Genomic DNA, 13535 nt, shown 5'->3' with positions numbered 1-13535 from the left:
GTTTAAAAGAATATAGTTTCCGTGTTATTATTTCCGGGGCTAAGCTAGCCGTGTGGGAGCTGGGCAGGACGAAAAGCAGGCCTGCTTGCCTCATCACTACATGTGTAAGCTTCATTTTCCGAACACACTTCTAGAAGCAGCCCTCACCTACCCCTAGATTTAATAGTTCAGGGAACTGGTAGAAACCATCCATGGTCACATGTGGCAAGTCTGTCCTAGAATGAAGCCGATCCTTGGAAATTCAGAAATGAGAGATATAAAAGTTTTTCACAACATATCACTAAATTAAGGCAGCCATGAAACATTGCTGGTACAGCCATGGAGTGGGTCAGCCGATTCCTTCTGGGCTCTGAGGTTTTGAGATGCCTTTTCTATTATTTGCAATCAAATGCTATAAATTAAATATTAACTTTTCAATTCTTCTATTATATTTGACAGCTGTTACCATACTAATAATTTCTATTTGGCTTTAGGTTCTTTTAATATGAAATATGGTAAGCTACACAGTCAGTGTATTATGTAATTATGGGGAAAGGCTTCCATAAGATATTCCTTAGAAGGCATTAAGTATGGGGCTAATGCCAGATCATCAAGAAAAGTAACAGTCAAGTAAAACAGTACAACACAATGGTTTAGTAACACAATGGTTTTATTGATGGCAGAAGAAAAATTCTTCCCTCCAATTATAAAGATATTTTCTCTATTGAACTTAGTATTTGCCCCCTTGCTTGGTGTAGGTTGAATCTTCCCTACAAACTGCTCTTAATTCTCTAAGTATCATATCCAGCATGGTGGCTCTTGTTCTGAAGTGAAAAAAAAAATATATGAATGGGCTTCCAGGATGTTTCAGTCAGCAGTTTCTTCCTTCGCGAAAAAAAACATCTGTTTAAAAAAAGAGAGGGAAGATAATAAGCCTGGACCTCAGAGTACCACTTCTATACTTTATTAAGGCATAACTCTACTGAACTTTTTTAAAAAGTAAAATGTTCATATAAGTATCAGTAATCTCAAATAGAATAAATCTGACAAAACAACCTAGTTCAATTTTTGAGATATATAGAATGTTTTTCCTTTTGGAAGTCTACCTCTGGTGGTGCTCGATCCTTTCCTACTGGGTACTAATTTCAGGAACTTGGACTGGGTGATGGCTCTTAGACTTAGATGGGAGGCAGTCAATCAAATGGGCTTTCCATCCTATCCGACCCACTTCAACATTTTCTTAGTACATTTCTGGACTGGGTTAGTTCACCCAGGTCATTTATCATTTACTTTGGTCTGTCTTCTGTCCCTTCCCTCTACCTGTTCCCCACCCTGTTTAGTAACTGTATCTTATAAAGATTCGTTTTTATTTATTTGCATGCACATGTGCATATTGTGCTTGCACACATGTGTGTAGTTGTTCTTGGAGGATACAATAGAGTGTTAGATCTTTGAAGCTGGGGTTACAGGCGCTGTGAGCCTCCCATTATTGGTGTGGGAACTAAACTCAATCCTCTGTAAGAGCAAGCAGCAAGTGCTTTTAGCTGCTGAGCCATCTTTCCAACACTAGGTACCACACAGTGTTGAAACCACCAAAGTCAGTGGTGACAGGAGCTGAGATAAATAGTAGGAGATATATTAGGTTAGCTTTATGAATAAAAATATTTGGGCAGGGAAAAGTAACCCACCAATGCAAACATATAGTTCCTAAGTCTTGCAAGGAGACTCCTGACTAGCAAACTGAGCTCCAAGATGCTGCTTTTAATTAAATAATTATGTATGTTCATGATGGAGAAACAGCATTTACACTATGACATACATGTGGATGTCAGGAGACAACTTAGTGGAGTACGTTCTTTCTTTCTTTATGTGGGTTCCAGAAACAGACTCAAGTGGTCATGTTTGTGTGGCAAGTGCCGTACCCACTGAACCACCCCACCATCTTGAGCTTTGGATACTGCTATTCTTACATAGTGCCAGTTCTATTGGTATCACAGGCCAATAGTTATGTTTATAAAGATTATTTTCCTAATCCTAATATAAAAGCTTCCACAAAAAATGCTGTGCAACCTTGTCCAAAAAAACCTACGTTTAAAAACACAAGTTTTATTAGCAAAAACCAGTGTTAAAACTGAACCTTAGTGAACAAGCACAATCACAGCATTTTTGTAATATCTACAGCAGCTATTCATTTCAAGATTTCTTCCATTAAGACACCAGGATCAAAGTTCAGAATGGGTTCACAGTCCATACTGCTAGTCCTCATAACACTAGAGTTCCAGTTAATCTGTCTTACAATTTCTCTCTCTCCACAGCCAGGCATGTAACTTGAACTACTCAAGCAGTGGAGACCAGGTCCCCAATCCTGCCTACAACCAATAGCAATATTCTCAAGTTTAGCTAGGTCTTCTTATTCTTACTCAGAAGTTCACAACTGTACCAACACATCACATGAAAATTTCAATTTGTAACAAAAGCATCAGTAAGCACCCGTAATACCTACTTTTCCCGGTCTACTGCAGCCCCCAGGAGTCACTTGCTGAGGCCTGCAGTGTGCACCTCTCCACCTTTCCTCCTTTGCAGCGCTCTCAGACTCCACCCTACAGTGCATTCCCTGGAGTACCCTGTGAAGTTATGCAGTTCCTAGGACTAAGTCACACCACAGACTCCTCCTACTGTCCAAAGGTTAGTCGGCATGACTGTCTAAAGAATGTGTATACATTCCGTTTTCTAGATCCACTCACATTTCCAAACTGCACAGAACAATTAATTTGCTCAGGAACTAGAATTTCAGATTTTGGGACTGTCTCCCCTCAAATATCATCTTTCTCACTCTTCCCTATGGCCCTCTGACTTGGTCCTGCCTTGTTAGTCTGCAGTGCTGACCTTAGTACTAGACTCAAATGAGACCGGTGTGTCTCTACACTGGAGAAGCAGGGAAGAAGTGGGGCTGTACAGAGAGTGTAAAAAATACATGCAGAACATACCCAAAATATAAATGGCCTTTAAAATTATATTCTTAGGGAAGTGGGAGGAGAGGAGGAAATGGAAATTTTGATTGGTATTATTTATAAAGTAATAAAAAAAGAACAAAAAAATTATATTCTTAGGAGTGATAACAGAAATGCCTAAAGTAGTTCTCACTATACTAAGTAATTTTTGAGAAAAAATACTTTAGCATATATAGCTTAATTTTTATATTTGAGAAAAGTCAAATGGCTGACTACCAATGTGTATCTTATTGGATGCTTAAGTTAATAGAAAGTTAAAGGAAATGAGAAAAAAAAAAAGTCTTCCATTTTGTAACAAGACTGCCTTATTCATCTTATTTTGTTGCTGAGTATTGAACCTAGGGTCTGTCATGTGCTAAGCTTGCATGGCCTCTCCAAGAATGACACCGCAGCATCCAAGATGAAAGTTTTAAGTTAGGGGCTATAAAAAGTAAGATTATGACATGTAAGTTGATTAGGAAATGTTTCCATTGTACTATTTGATATGGTTAAGCCAAGTTACCTCAGGGCTATGGTGTATAATGTATTTTTAAGCAGTGTACTCTTCTCCAAAGGAAAATTTCCATGGAACCCAAACATATAAAATACATGAAAGAAACTACTGGATGGCTGAGAGAACTGAGCCCTCTGCATCTGGGTACACTTCACCTTGCCCTGGCTTCCCTGTGTCTCGCCTGTTAGGTCCTATCCTTTTCCGTCAACCCAAAAGGCAGCTCTGAGAAATGAGACATCCTCCTGAAAACCTTTAGCTTCATTAAAACCTGTTTTAAAGGACTTAAAAATCCCCAGAAGCTGGAAAGACGACCTTTCTCATTCACTTTAAAGTGACATTTAGCTGTAAGCACAAGGAACTTATTTTAAGAATGCAGACTCAATCTTCCACGGTGTGAAGTTCCTTAAATCCTTGTACATACTTTCATTCTGCTTAAGAAAAAAAAAATCACAAGAAGCTGTTCTTGCACTACAGAGAAATTCCCAGAGTCAAAAAGCAACTCCTCTTTGATGTGTGTTTGGGTGAGGACTGTTTGTTTGATGGCCTTGTACTGAGTGCAAAGAAAAGGCCATGATAAAAGGAAAAGTGCTACACTGGCTTGCTCTCATAGCTCAGAAGTCAATTAGCATTAGGCTTTCCCTGTAGACAGACTATCAGATATGAAGCTAAATGTTAGAAAAGGAAAAGCTCTGTATGTATATTAGAATGTTGTTAGGAGCACCAAACTTGAACAAGCTTTGGGATCTGAAGGAGAGACAGCACAGGAACTGTTTTCAGCAGAAATATCAGGAGGTGCAAGCTTTTAAAATGTTTAATGATACTTTACTCAATATATTTAAAGTACTGTTTCAATTTACATCAACACAAAATTATTGAGATAATTTATTCCCCCCTTTAAATTTTGAAATTCATCCCTCCCCCACCCCCACTAACATTACACCTCAATCCACACTATCTGTGCCTCAAGGACTCAATAGCTGGTCACTCATCAGGGGAAAAAATGCAGCTTGACCAAAAACTTTAGCAGAACTAAGAGCTAAACCGAGGAGTTGAGAAGAGTTCCTGAAAAATTCTCATTAATCTTGGAAGTCAACGGAAGAAAATATACTCAAGTTCAGAATAATCTGTAGGATGGTAAATACCCAATGGGAAATTTATCTTGAACTGTCCAAAAGTACCAGCACGACCGAATGAAAACAGTAACAAGACAGGTTAATAACGAAAGATGGCAAAAGCATTTCCTTCCAAAAGCACGTTAAGAAATAAGGACTTTGCCAAGATGCCCAAGACTGGTTTCCTCCTGACTGTGGGCTCTCTCACCAGTGAGGATGATTTTCACACAGCCATTCTTTCTGAAACTAGTATGAACACTTCTAGATAAACAGCAACAGCCTCCAAATCGCATTGCATTAAGCAGTCATGGTGTTTTTCTCTGACTCTTGATGGCACACTGTGAAACATCCCCTCTTTTTGAAATAAGCTAAACTGCATGAAGCAACACAAAAGCACTCAGAAATAAGACCTGTTCTCTCATATCTGTAGATCCTAGTTCTACATCTTCAGATTTGAGTATACAACTGCATCAACTGCTAGAAATCAGGAAAGAGAAAAGGGATGAGGTGTGGGTTTAGAATGAGAATGTAGGAAGTACACAGGAAAGCCCCTAACAGGTCTGGTCTTCCTCTCTCTGCCTGCACCTGTGGATCAGATGTCAACTCTTAGCCATTATTCCACCACCATGCTTACCTGCTGCCATGCCCCCTGCCAAGACTATCATGGACTAAGCCACTGAAACTACAAGCAAGCCCCCAATTAAACGCTTCTTTTTAAAACTTCCTTGGTCATGGTGTCTCTTTACAGACACAGAACAGTAGCTAAGACAACTGGTATGGAGCAAAGGTGTACTAGAAGAATTTGTGGGAAAGGCTGGTAGAAAAGTAACAAGTCATAATGTCAACTGAAAGCTGAATTGCATGAAGCTCCGAAAGCTGAGCTTTATTGAACACAAAATTCATCTTTCCTTTCAGGAAAACTACCGCACCGTGTCATCTTTACCTTTTCACATTAGTTCCGAGCCCGAGGAGGTTGGTAAAACTGCTGTGTTGGCCGAGTGGATCGTCGTGGCTGGCCATCACCTCCTCTACGGAACTCAATGGTGTGGTCATAGGTGCCTTCTTCTTCCTGTTTGCAAAGAATAATGGTTTAGTGTATTTAAAGTAGCTCCAACTTTCCTAAGTTAAACATGGTTTATAGTCTTCCTGTTAATATACCTCCTTAAGCTGTCAACAGAGCGAGGCAAGGATAAAGGTGAGAGGCAGAGGTATTAGAGGAAACAATGTCAATATTAGCATGACTATCACGTCAAATGATGAAATGTAAGGAACACGCAGGGTATCAAATACAATTTTCTTGAGTATTTGGACTTCTGAATACATTTTGGGTGTTTATTATGGAAAGAGGTCTTGGTAAGACACCAAAGAGGAGCTGAAGAGCCAGAGAACATTCACCAACTATCTAACGTAATTAGATGAAATCTTCAATATTAAGAATCTCACATGTACAGACAGAAAATAATAAACTGGAATGGAGGTGGGGTTATGCAATTGAAATAGACAAAAAGCTTCATGCAAGAGAGAGCATAGTAAAGCATTTATTCCGTTGTCCTCCTCTCTGTGAGGGTAGATCTACTAACTCAAGGAAGAGCACAAGGAAATTAGGAGACTCTGATTAAAGGCTGAGCAGGGAAGGTATCATTCATTATAACATCTGAAAAGTACTTAAAGCCAACAAAATAGAGTAAAAAAAACACACACACGGTTTCTTACTGAGTGCTGCCACCCTAAGGATTTTTTTGTACTTTTTAAAAATTAATTCATCTGTGACTTAGGTATTCTATCAAAAGTGGAAAAAAACTGACTCTCAGTTTTATTTATGCAAGAAATAGAATCTATTTTTTACTGAGTAGAGTTTAAATTCCAACTAAATTATCAGAGTACAATAATTTGCATGATTTTGGAAATTTATTCTTTCTCCCTCCTCCTCATAGTTATAAAATCTTTTTTTCCTCAAACTTTTCTTTGAATCTAATAATACAGGGAATTATAAGAAAGCCTGAGCTACAGTCCTTGAATTTTTACACATTGACCTACTATACTGTTACATGATGGAAACAGAAAGATGCTAAGATGTTCCACCAAAAGAAATCCTATTATTTAACAGTGATAATATTAGGCATGAGCATTCTTCTCATTATTAGACATCCTCCACAGTATTCAAAAGGAAGAACCATATTGTACACTTTTTAGAAAGGATACTGAAGTCTGGGACTACAGATCTAAGACAACTAAGACAGATTTAGTTTGAATTCAAACACTGCTGTTTAAATCTCCATGTCTCTATTTCCATGGAAAGAAATATGCTATAAGCCAAAAATTAATGATCATTTTCAAGGAGAAATATAACACTTCATCTGAAGTTATTCAGTAGCTACTTTTTAGAGAAATGTCTGATAAGCTCGCCTTCCCCCAAAGCCCTTTCAAAAGACAATCTCAAACTCTTTAGGGGTCTCAGATCTCGAACTCGGCACAGCAATTAAAATATAGGAATAAAAGTTTAAAAGTTCCTGGGAAAGGAGAGAGCTATCATTTTATTATTCTGATCACTGTTCTGAATGATGATTACCAAATATTACAGCAAATTTGAAAAGGAGATATACTTAATTTTATGACAAATGACAACACTTAAGGCTTTGCATATTAACTGAAAAGGATGAAAATATATCTGGCACTTTAAAAGAGGAGGTAATTATTGCAGGAATTGGAACAGAATGTTGATTTTCTCTCTGCCCGGCTGTATAACTGGCTGGAGAACATCTGAAAAGCCCTTGCTTTACAATGAAACACATCATCAGAAGCTGGACACTGCATGTGCTGAGCAACTGCCTAATAAAATGATACTGCTATGGAAAAGCTTTCTCTTCTGGGCTTAAAAGATTCAGACTATACTCACTAGAGCCAATTAGTGTTATAGATATGACCAACCATAAAATTTCTTTCACATAATTTGATGTCTTTACAATTTTTTATACAAAGTGGCAGTCAAAAACTGAGATTCTGATAGCTTACTTTTCAATTACTGTCAAAGGTGCAGTCTTTGCTTTCATTAACTTTTAAATTCATTCTGCAGTGCAGCTGAGGGCAAACATTGCTTACATGCAACACGCACTGCAGTCTGCAGGAAGAAAGTTGCCTGCACTCCTATCCACTTCATACAGCACACAGTTCAGTTGAATAGAGGAGTGGTGTTGACCTGTCTTTAATGAATCTCTTTTGTTCTAGCCTATCTTTTCCCTTTAGGTTTTAAAACTCTCTTACAAATGAAAACTCAAAAAATTAATTTCATAGTTAGTGAACAACTAAAACAACAGTAACAAAAATCTGCCACTGCATCAGAGCCAGTAGCATCCTGAAAGACCATCTAGCCCATCCCTATGGATTTGATGGACGTATCTGTCAACCTAGAAAGATAAAATAATTTTCCAAAGCCACAGAGCTCAATATAGGAAGTTCTGGAGGGAACCATTTTGTGTCTGGTTCTCAGCAAAGTTGGTTATAAGACTTGGAAGAACTTTCATGGGACAGAAACACCCAATGTGATCTTCACCCATACTTTTGAGACTTCATACTGCTTTCCTCACTTCAGTTGTCATCAAAAATAAAATCTGGTTTCAAAGAATGGCTATTCAAACTGAGTCCTTTTTCGTGTTTGTATTCACTAGCCCACTGAACTCTTTCATGAGCAGACCCATTCCCGCATATTCACCCCCCCCACACACACACAGAGACACAAAACTGGTTAGTCTGACAAGCACAAATCAAATGGTTTTTTGAAACAAAGCAAAATAACCAACACAAAGATGACAATAACAACTCCAACAATAAAAAGTTGAAAAATTACAACTAAATCTTTTCTGCATATTATCTTGGGCCTCTTGCTCTATTTGGTGAACACATATCCAACTACAGATGTTCCATCTGTAAGTGAGCTGCTCTATGAAACTTCACTATAAACTGGTCACTTGAAACCCACAAGTAACTGTTTGGAACCTGCTTATATCATATGGTCTCTGTTCCAGGACCACTGGGTGAAATACGGTTAAACCTAAGAACAAGCATCTAAGGGAGAAATTGGGGAGCATGAATATTCGCTAGGAGCTGCGCTGTCTTTCTGCACAGTAAAAACAGTGTCACTGGAGTGAACAGACAACACATAGCAGGGGAAAAGTTTTTTACTAAATTATCCACCAGAGAGAGAGAGAAAAGTTAGTACCTAGAATATAAAGGAATTTAAAAATTAAACATCAAGAAAGTAAAAAAAAAAATTAAAAATAGGCTTGCATGGACCTAAATAGTGTTCTCAAAAGATAAAACACAAACAGCTGATAAACACTTTTTTTTAAATGCTCAACATCCTCAACCATCAGGGACATGACTTTTATCTTATCCTGGTAAGAATAGCTAAGATCCAAAGAAACAAACAATGGCAAATGGTGTTATGAATGCAGAGAAGCACACTCATCACTACTGGTGGAAGTACAAACTCGTAGGGCCACTATGGAAATCAGTATAGAGAGATACATGCTCAGCCACGGCCATCGCTGCACTACTCACAACAGTTTGGAAACCATACACCCATTAACTGATGAATGAATAAAGAAAATGTCACATATTTACACAATGGCATATTTCTTAGATATTAAGAAAAACAAAATTATTAAATCCATTGGTAAATGGATAGAGCTTGAAACAATCATCTTGAGTGTGATAAGTCAGACTCAGAAAGACAAATATTTCATGTTTTCTCTCATTCATGGATGGTAGCTTTGAATCTTTTAGATACGTGTTTCATTAGGAATACCGACAGAGGTCAGAAAATAAAAAAGGGTCCATGGGCAGGGCAGAAAGACACTAGTATAAAAGGTTTAAAAAAATATGGAACAGAAAGGGGTAAATTGTGGTGAAGGAGAAGACGGAAAGGTAGAAGAGGGAAATTGGAAGGGATAAGTAATACTAAAGACTTCTGAAAAAAAAAGTCAATCTACTTTACACTTGGAAATCTACTATAAAAGCTTCCTAAAAATATACCTATCCACATACATCTAAGATACTGAAGTAGAGTTGTGCTGTAATAGGGGAATAATGGCCCAGAAGAAACCAGCTAATGAATAAAAGCCCAGTGTCAGAAATGAATTACTTCTTTTGAAGTCCTTGGCCAGTGAGATTCCAAAGACCACCAAACACTATAGGCTATTGCCAATCTTCTTGGTTACCCTCCAAAACTTGATGGTAAGATCCTACTGCTGAAGACATCACATATTTGAATCACAGAACATGGAAAAATCATGCTAAAAGTTACTGGAAGTTTTTTCAATGGATATAATAAATCACATATGAAGTTCAACATACTTAACAATCTTTGAAATTTGGGCTATGTTAAATAATGTTAATGAGTACACATCTCTTGATAATTCATACACAAAAAACTACTTTATAAATGAAGAAACTATACTTTTTAATGCCTGTCTGATCAGATTATATTTATAGAAATACCCTAATAAGGTTGTATATGAAACATAAGCAAACAATCATTATAAGGATGGAAATGTTTTTTATGAAACATTATGCAACTGATTGCAATGCTAGAACTTAAAATACTATAAATGATCTGTTTATATATTAATTATACTAATATTCTATTGTATTAGAACAGCTGAAAGTTGAAACCAAAGATCACTCAGCTTTTATTTCTTGAGGTTCGTGGGTAGTCTCTGTGCCCATGACAGTTGCATGCTATCAATACCAACCTTTTGTGTATCAAAAGCTTTTGAATCTTATACTCTACTCTAACTTTTGTAGTTCTACAATAGAACACCGAGGCCCATGACAGCCAGAACCACAAATCATAGGGCAAAGTTGTTGTAAAGAATGCTTCCTATGGCAAACTAAGGAGTTATGATTTGCTCAAGCACTTAATTCCCCAAGCCGAACGAGGGCACAAGTCCACTTCACCTTCCTTGCTCCCCTCTGATAGGCTTCCACACACTGACGCACAGTAACACAGACTTCTATCACTTCAGTACTCTGAAGGGCACCACAGAAACTATGGGCATATTTTATGTTTTATAATATTGTTTCTAATTTAGAGGACAAATGTAATACTCTTTTTTTTCCAAAGGAAATTTTATGTTAATATCAATATTAGACAGGTGGGCTCAGGTTAGTAAGAGTGGCTGTGCATATGGGTGAACCTAGCTTTGGAGCCTGTGTTAAAAGTATTAATATTACAAACTCAACCCAGTTTGGCTTTGGCATACACTACAGGTGGAGTGTGAGGCTGATATAAGGAAAGTCAGGAACTGTAGCAACATCTCTGGATGTTCACCGAGAAGAGAATCTATGCCCTAATTAGTTGCTTCATTTGTTAAAAAGAACTCACCTTGTTCAGCTAAGTTGAAAAAACCCATAGATGCAACAATATATAAGGATAGGCATTATAATACAAAACTAAATATAACAAGTATTATAATAAGACTGATTTAGCTTAGGTTTTAGAATTGGTAGAGAAATAAATACCATTTAAAATGAAATGGGAGGAAATTAGTCTCTCTTCTTCCATTTTTATGTACCATATCTGGTACTATTTTATTTAAAGCATAACATTTTATGGTAGAAGAGAAGGTGGGACAATAACTTAAGAAAAAAAGAAAACTCAGATTTGAAGTCTAATTACCAAGTAACTGTTACTAAATCTATGACACAATGTAATACTGTTTTCATTCTGAGAAAATAAAGAATCTCAAAAGGACTGTGTACCATTTCACTGAATAATTCTGACTTTTTCTTTTTAAAGACTTTATTTCCTAGTAAAGGCATAGTGTAGAACACCTATAATCCTAACACTGGGAGGTAGAAGCAGGGAATCTAGGCCATTCTCAGCTATGGAGCAAGTAGGAGGCCAGCCTGAACTACTGATGCTTTTCTCAATTAACCAAAATAAATGATAGATAGCTAGATCCCAAACCAAAAAAAAATCTTATATTTTCTACAATTATTTAAAAATCGATATATCTATAGGGATTTAAGAAAATCATCTGAATACATAGCTAAGAGCGTCTTAATCTAAGGCACAATCTAAAGACAACAACATTTTAACATGGCTTTCTGAGTGACAGCCAAAGCAAATACAGTATTATTAAACACTGTCCTGACTCTTAACACCAGCAGGATTTTCCCTTTACTGCAAAGTAAACTGCTTTGGGCAGTTTAAATACCCATGAAAATTCAACTAGGTATCAAAAGGTTGCTCTGTATCTTCAACAGGAAAAGCAGCTTTTTAAAAGGAGTAGTAAATTTAAATGATAAAGTCACAGGCCCTCTGCCACTCAAAACTATCTCTGCACATAACTGAAATAGACTTGGAGTCTGTTAATTTTGGTGAGTGTGACATTTTTATTTATTTGCAATATGTTTTTATAATAAAGTCTATAAAATTAACAAAAAGAAAAAGGGAATGTTTATTCTGCTCCAGTCTGCCATATTTCATGTTTATTTAATGTTTACAATAATAGTTTGAAATACTTCATCTCACCATTTTCTAAAAGAAACTAAGGATCAGAATGATTTCCACCACAGCATTTAATAGCCATGTTTCAACTATACAATCAAGAAGTCTCTCTTTTGAATAAAATGGTGTTTCACAGCTATTTCTTGCTTTGTATAGTTTTCCTTTAAATTTTTCTAGTAGCTTTTTTTTTCTTCTGAAGCTGAAGACTGAACCCAGGGCCTTGTGCTTGCTAGGCAAGCGCTCTACCACTGAACTAAATCCCAAGTAGCTTATTTTTTTGAGGTTAATGCTTCACTATGGTATATCTGAAAAATGAGCTATACATATTTAAAATCTACACTGAAGAAAACTACATATGTGTACACTGTGAAATGACCACAAGCCAATCACCACATCCATCACCTCTTGCTGACTTTGTCCCTGTTTTCTTCCTTGGGAGAACACTGAGGAGCCCTTCACTCAGCACAGCACATAATACAGAAGTGTGAACTGTCATCGCCAGGCTATACAGCGCCAAGACTCTTTCATCTTGTACAACTGCAACTTTGTTCCCTTTGAAGGTCTCCTCATTTAACATAGCCCTGGTTCCTGGCAACCACCATCCTACTCATGGCTTCTTTTAATTAAATCTGACTGGATTGTGTCCTCTATATGAATGAAATCACAGTCCCATTTGACATAGCATAATTCATTTTTAAAATTATGTCTCCCTGTGTGCAGATATCTGAAGATGTGAGTGCAGATCCCCACAGAGTCCAGGTAGTGGGTACCCTGGAGCTGGAAATACAGGAGAGTGTGTGCGTGTGAGCAATCGTTATATACAATTAACTCTTTTTTTTTTTTGTAGAGTAACAGCAGTAGGAGCTAGCACTCTGCAAGTATTTCTCAAGACCTGAGCGTATATCTTAAGTTCCCATGCTGCATGCTTGTACAGATGGCTTCAGCACAATGAAAGAATTATTACTTGCAAAAAAAAAAAAAGCATCTCTCTAAATCATACTGTCTTGGGAGGTTAAGAGGTTATAGACTTCCAAGGAGTCTAAACAGGAAGTGTGCACTACTCTAACAATACGTAGATAAAGGAGAAAATCTGGAGAAAATGTAAGCCAACGTGATGAAAAAAAAAAAAAACCTTTCACCAAACTATTTCAGAAGTGCGACAGCTACAAACACACATGGCTAATTTCATTTGTACAATATGTGCTAATAAATTTAAAACTGCGTTAAAACATAAAGATCTATCATTATAACTCATTCTCTTATTTTTTTTTCCTTTCTTTGGAGGATAGTCATTCTTATGTATAGAGAGAAAGAAGGAAAAGGAACAAAAAAGGGGAGGAAATTAGCAAAAGGGCATGCCTGAAAATGATCACCAAAAGTTACAGACAGTATCTTATAAAATCTCAGTATTTTGAGATGAAATCAAAATT

At 37.0% G+C, this 13535-nt stretch overlaps 1 protein-coding gene across 2 annotated transcripts in view; it reads right to left on the bottom strand.

Annotated features, from left to right (window-relative positions):
- Positions 1-631: 631 nt before the first annotated feature.
- The window catches only part of Tdrd3 (tudor domain containing 3), a 145417-nt gene continuing 132513 nt past the window's right edge, over positions 632-13535 (bottom strand). Inside the window, exons 13-14 of one of the 2 annotated variants that reach the window (XM_041670494.1) lie at positions 5539-5664; positions 632-882 (exon numbers count right to left, since the gene is read on the bottom strand). In XM_041670494.1, the coding sequence (XP_041526428.1) occupies positions 5548-5664 (117 nt within the window). In that variant the 3' untranslated portion in view covers positions 632-882; positions 5539-5547. The remainder of the gene's footprint in view (positions 883-5538; positions 5665-13535) is intronic. The other variant, XM_041670500.1, reaches the window with a different exon arrangement.

Source organism: Microtus oregoni, unplaced genomic scaffold, assembly GCF_018167655.1.
Source record: "Microtus oregoni isolate MIOR12 unplaced genomic scaffold, Mior012 000001F_ref0000356, whole genome shotgun sequence".
Taxonomy (NCBI): domain Eukaryota; kingdom Metazoa; phylum Chordata; class Mammalia; order Rodentia; family Cricetidae; genus Microtus; species Microtus oregoni.
The sequence above is the reverse complement of the archived record's forward strand: the minus strand, read 5'-3'. Positions and strand labels throughout refer to the sequence as shown.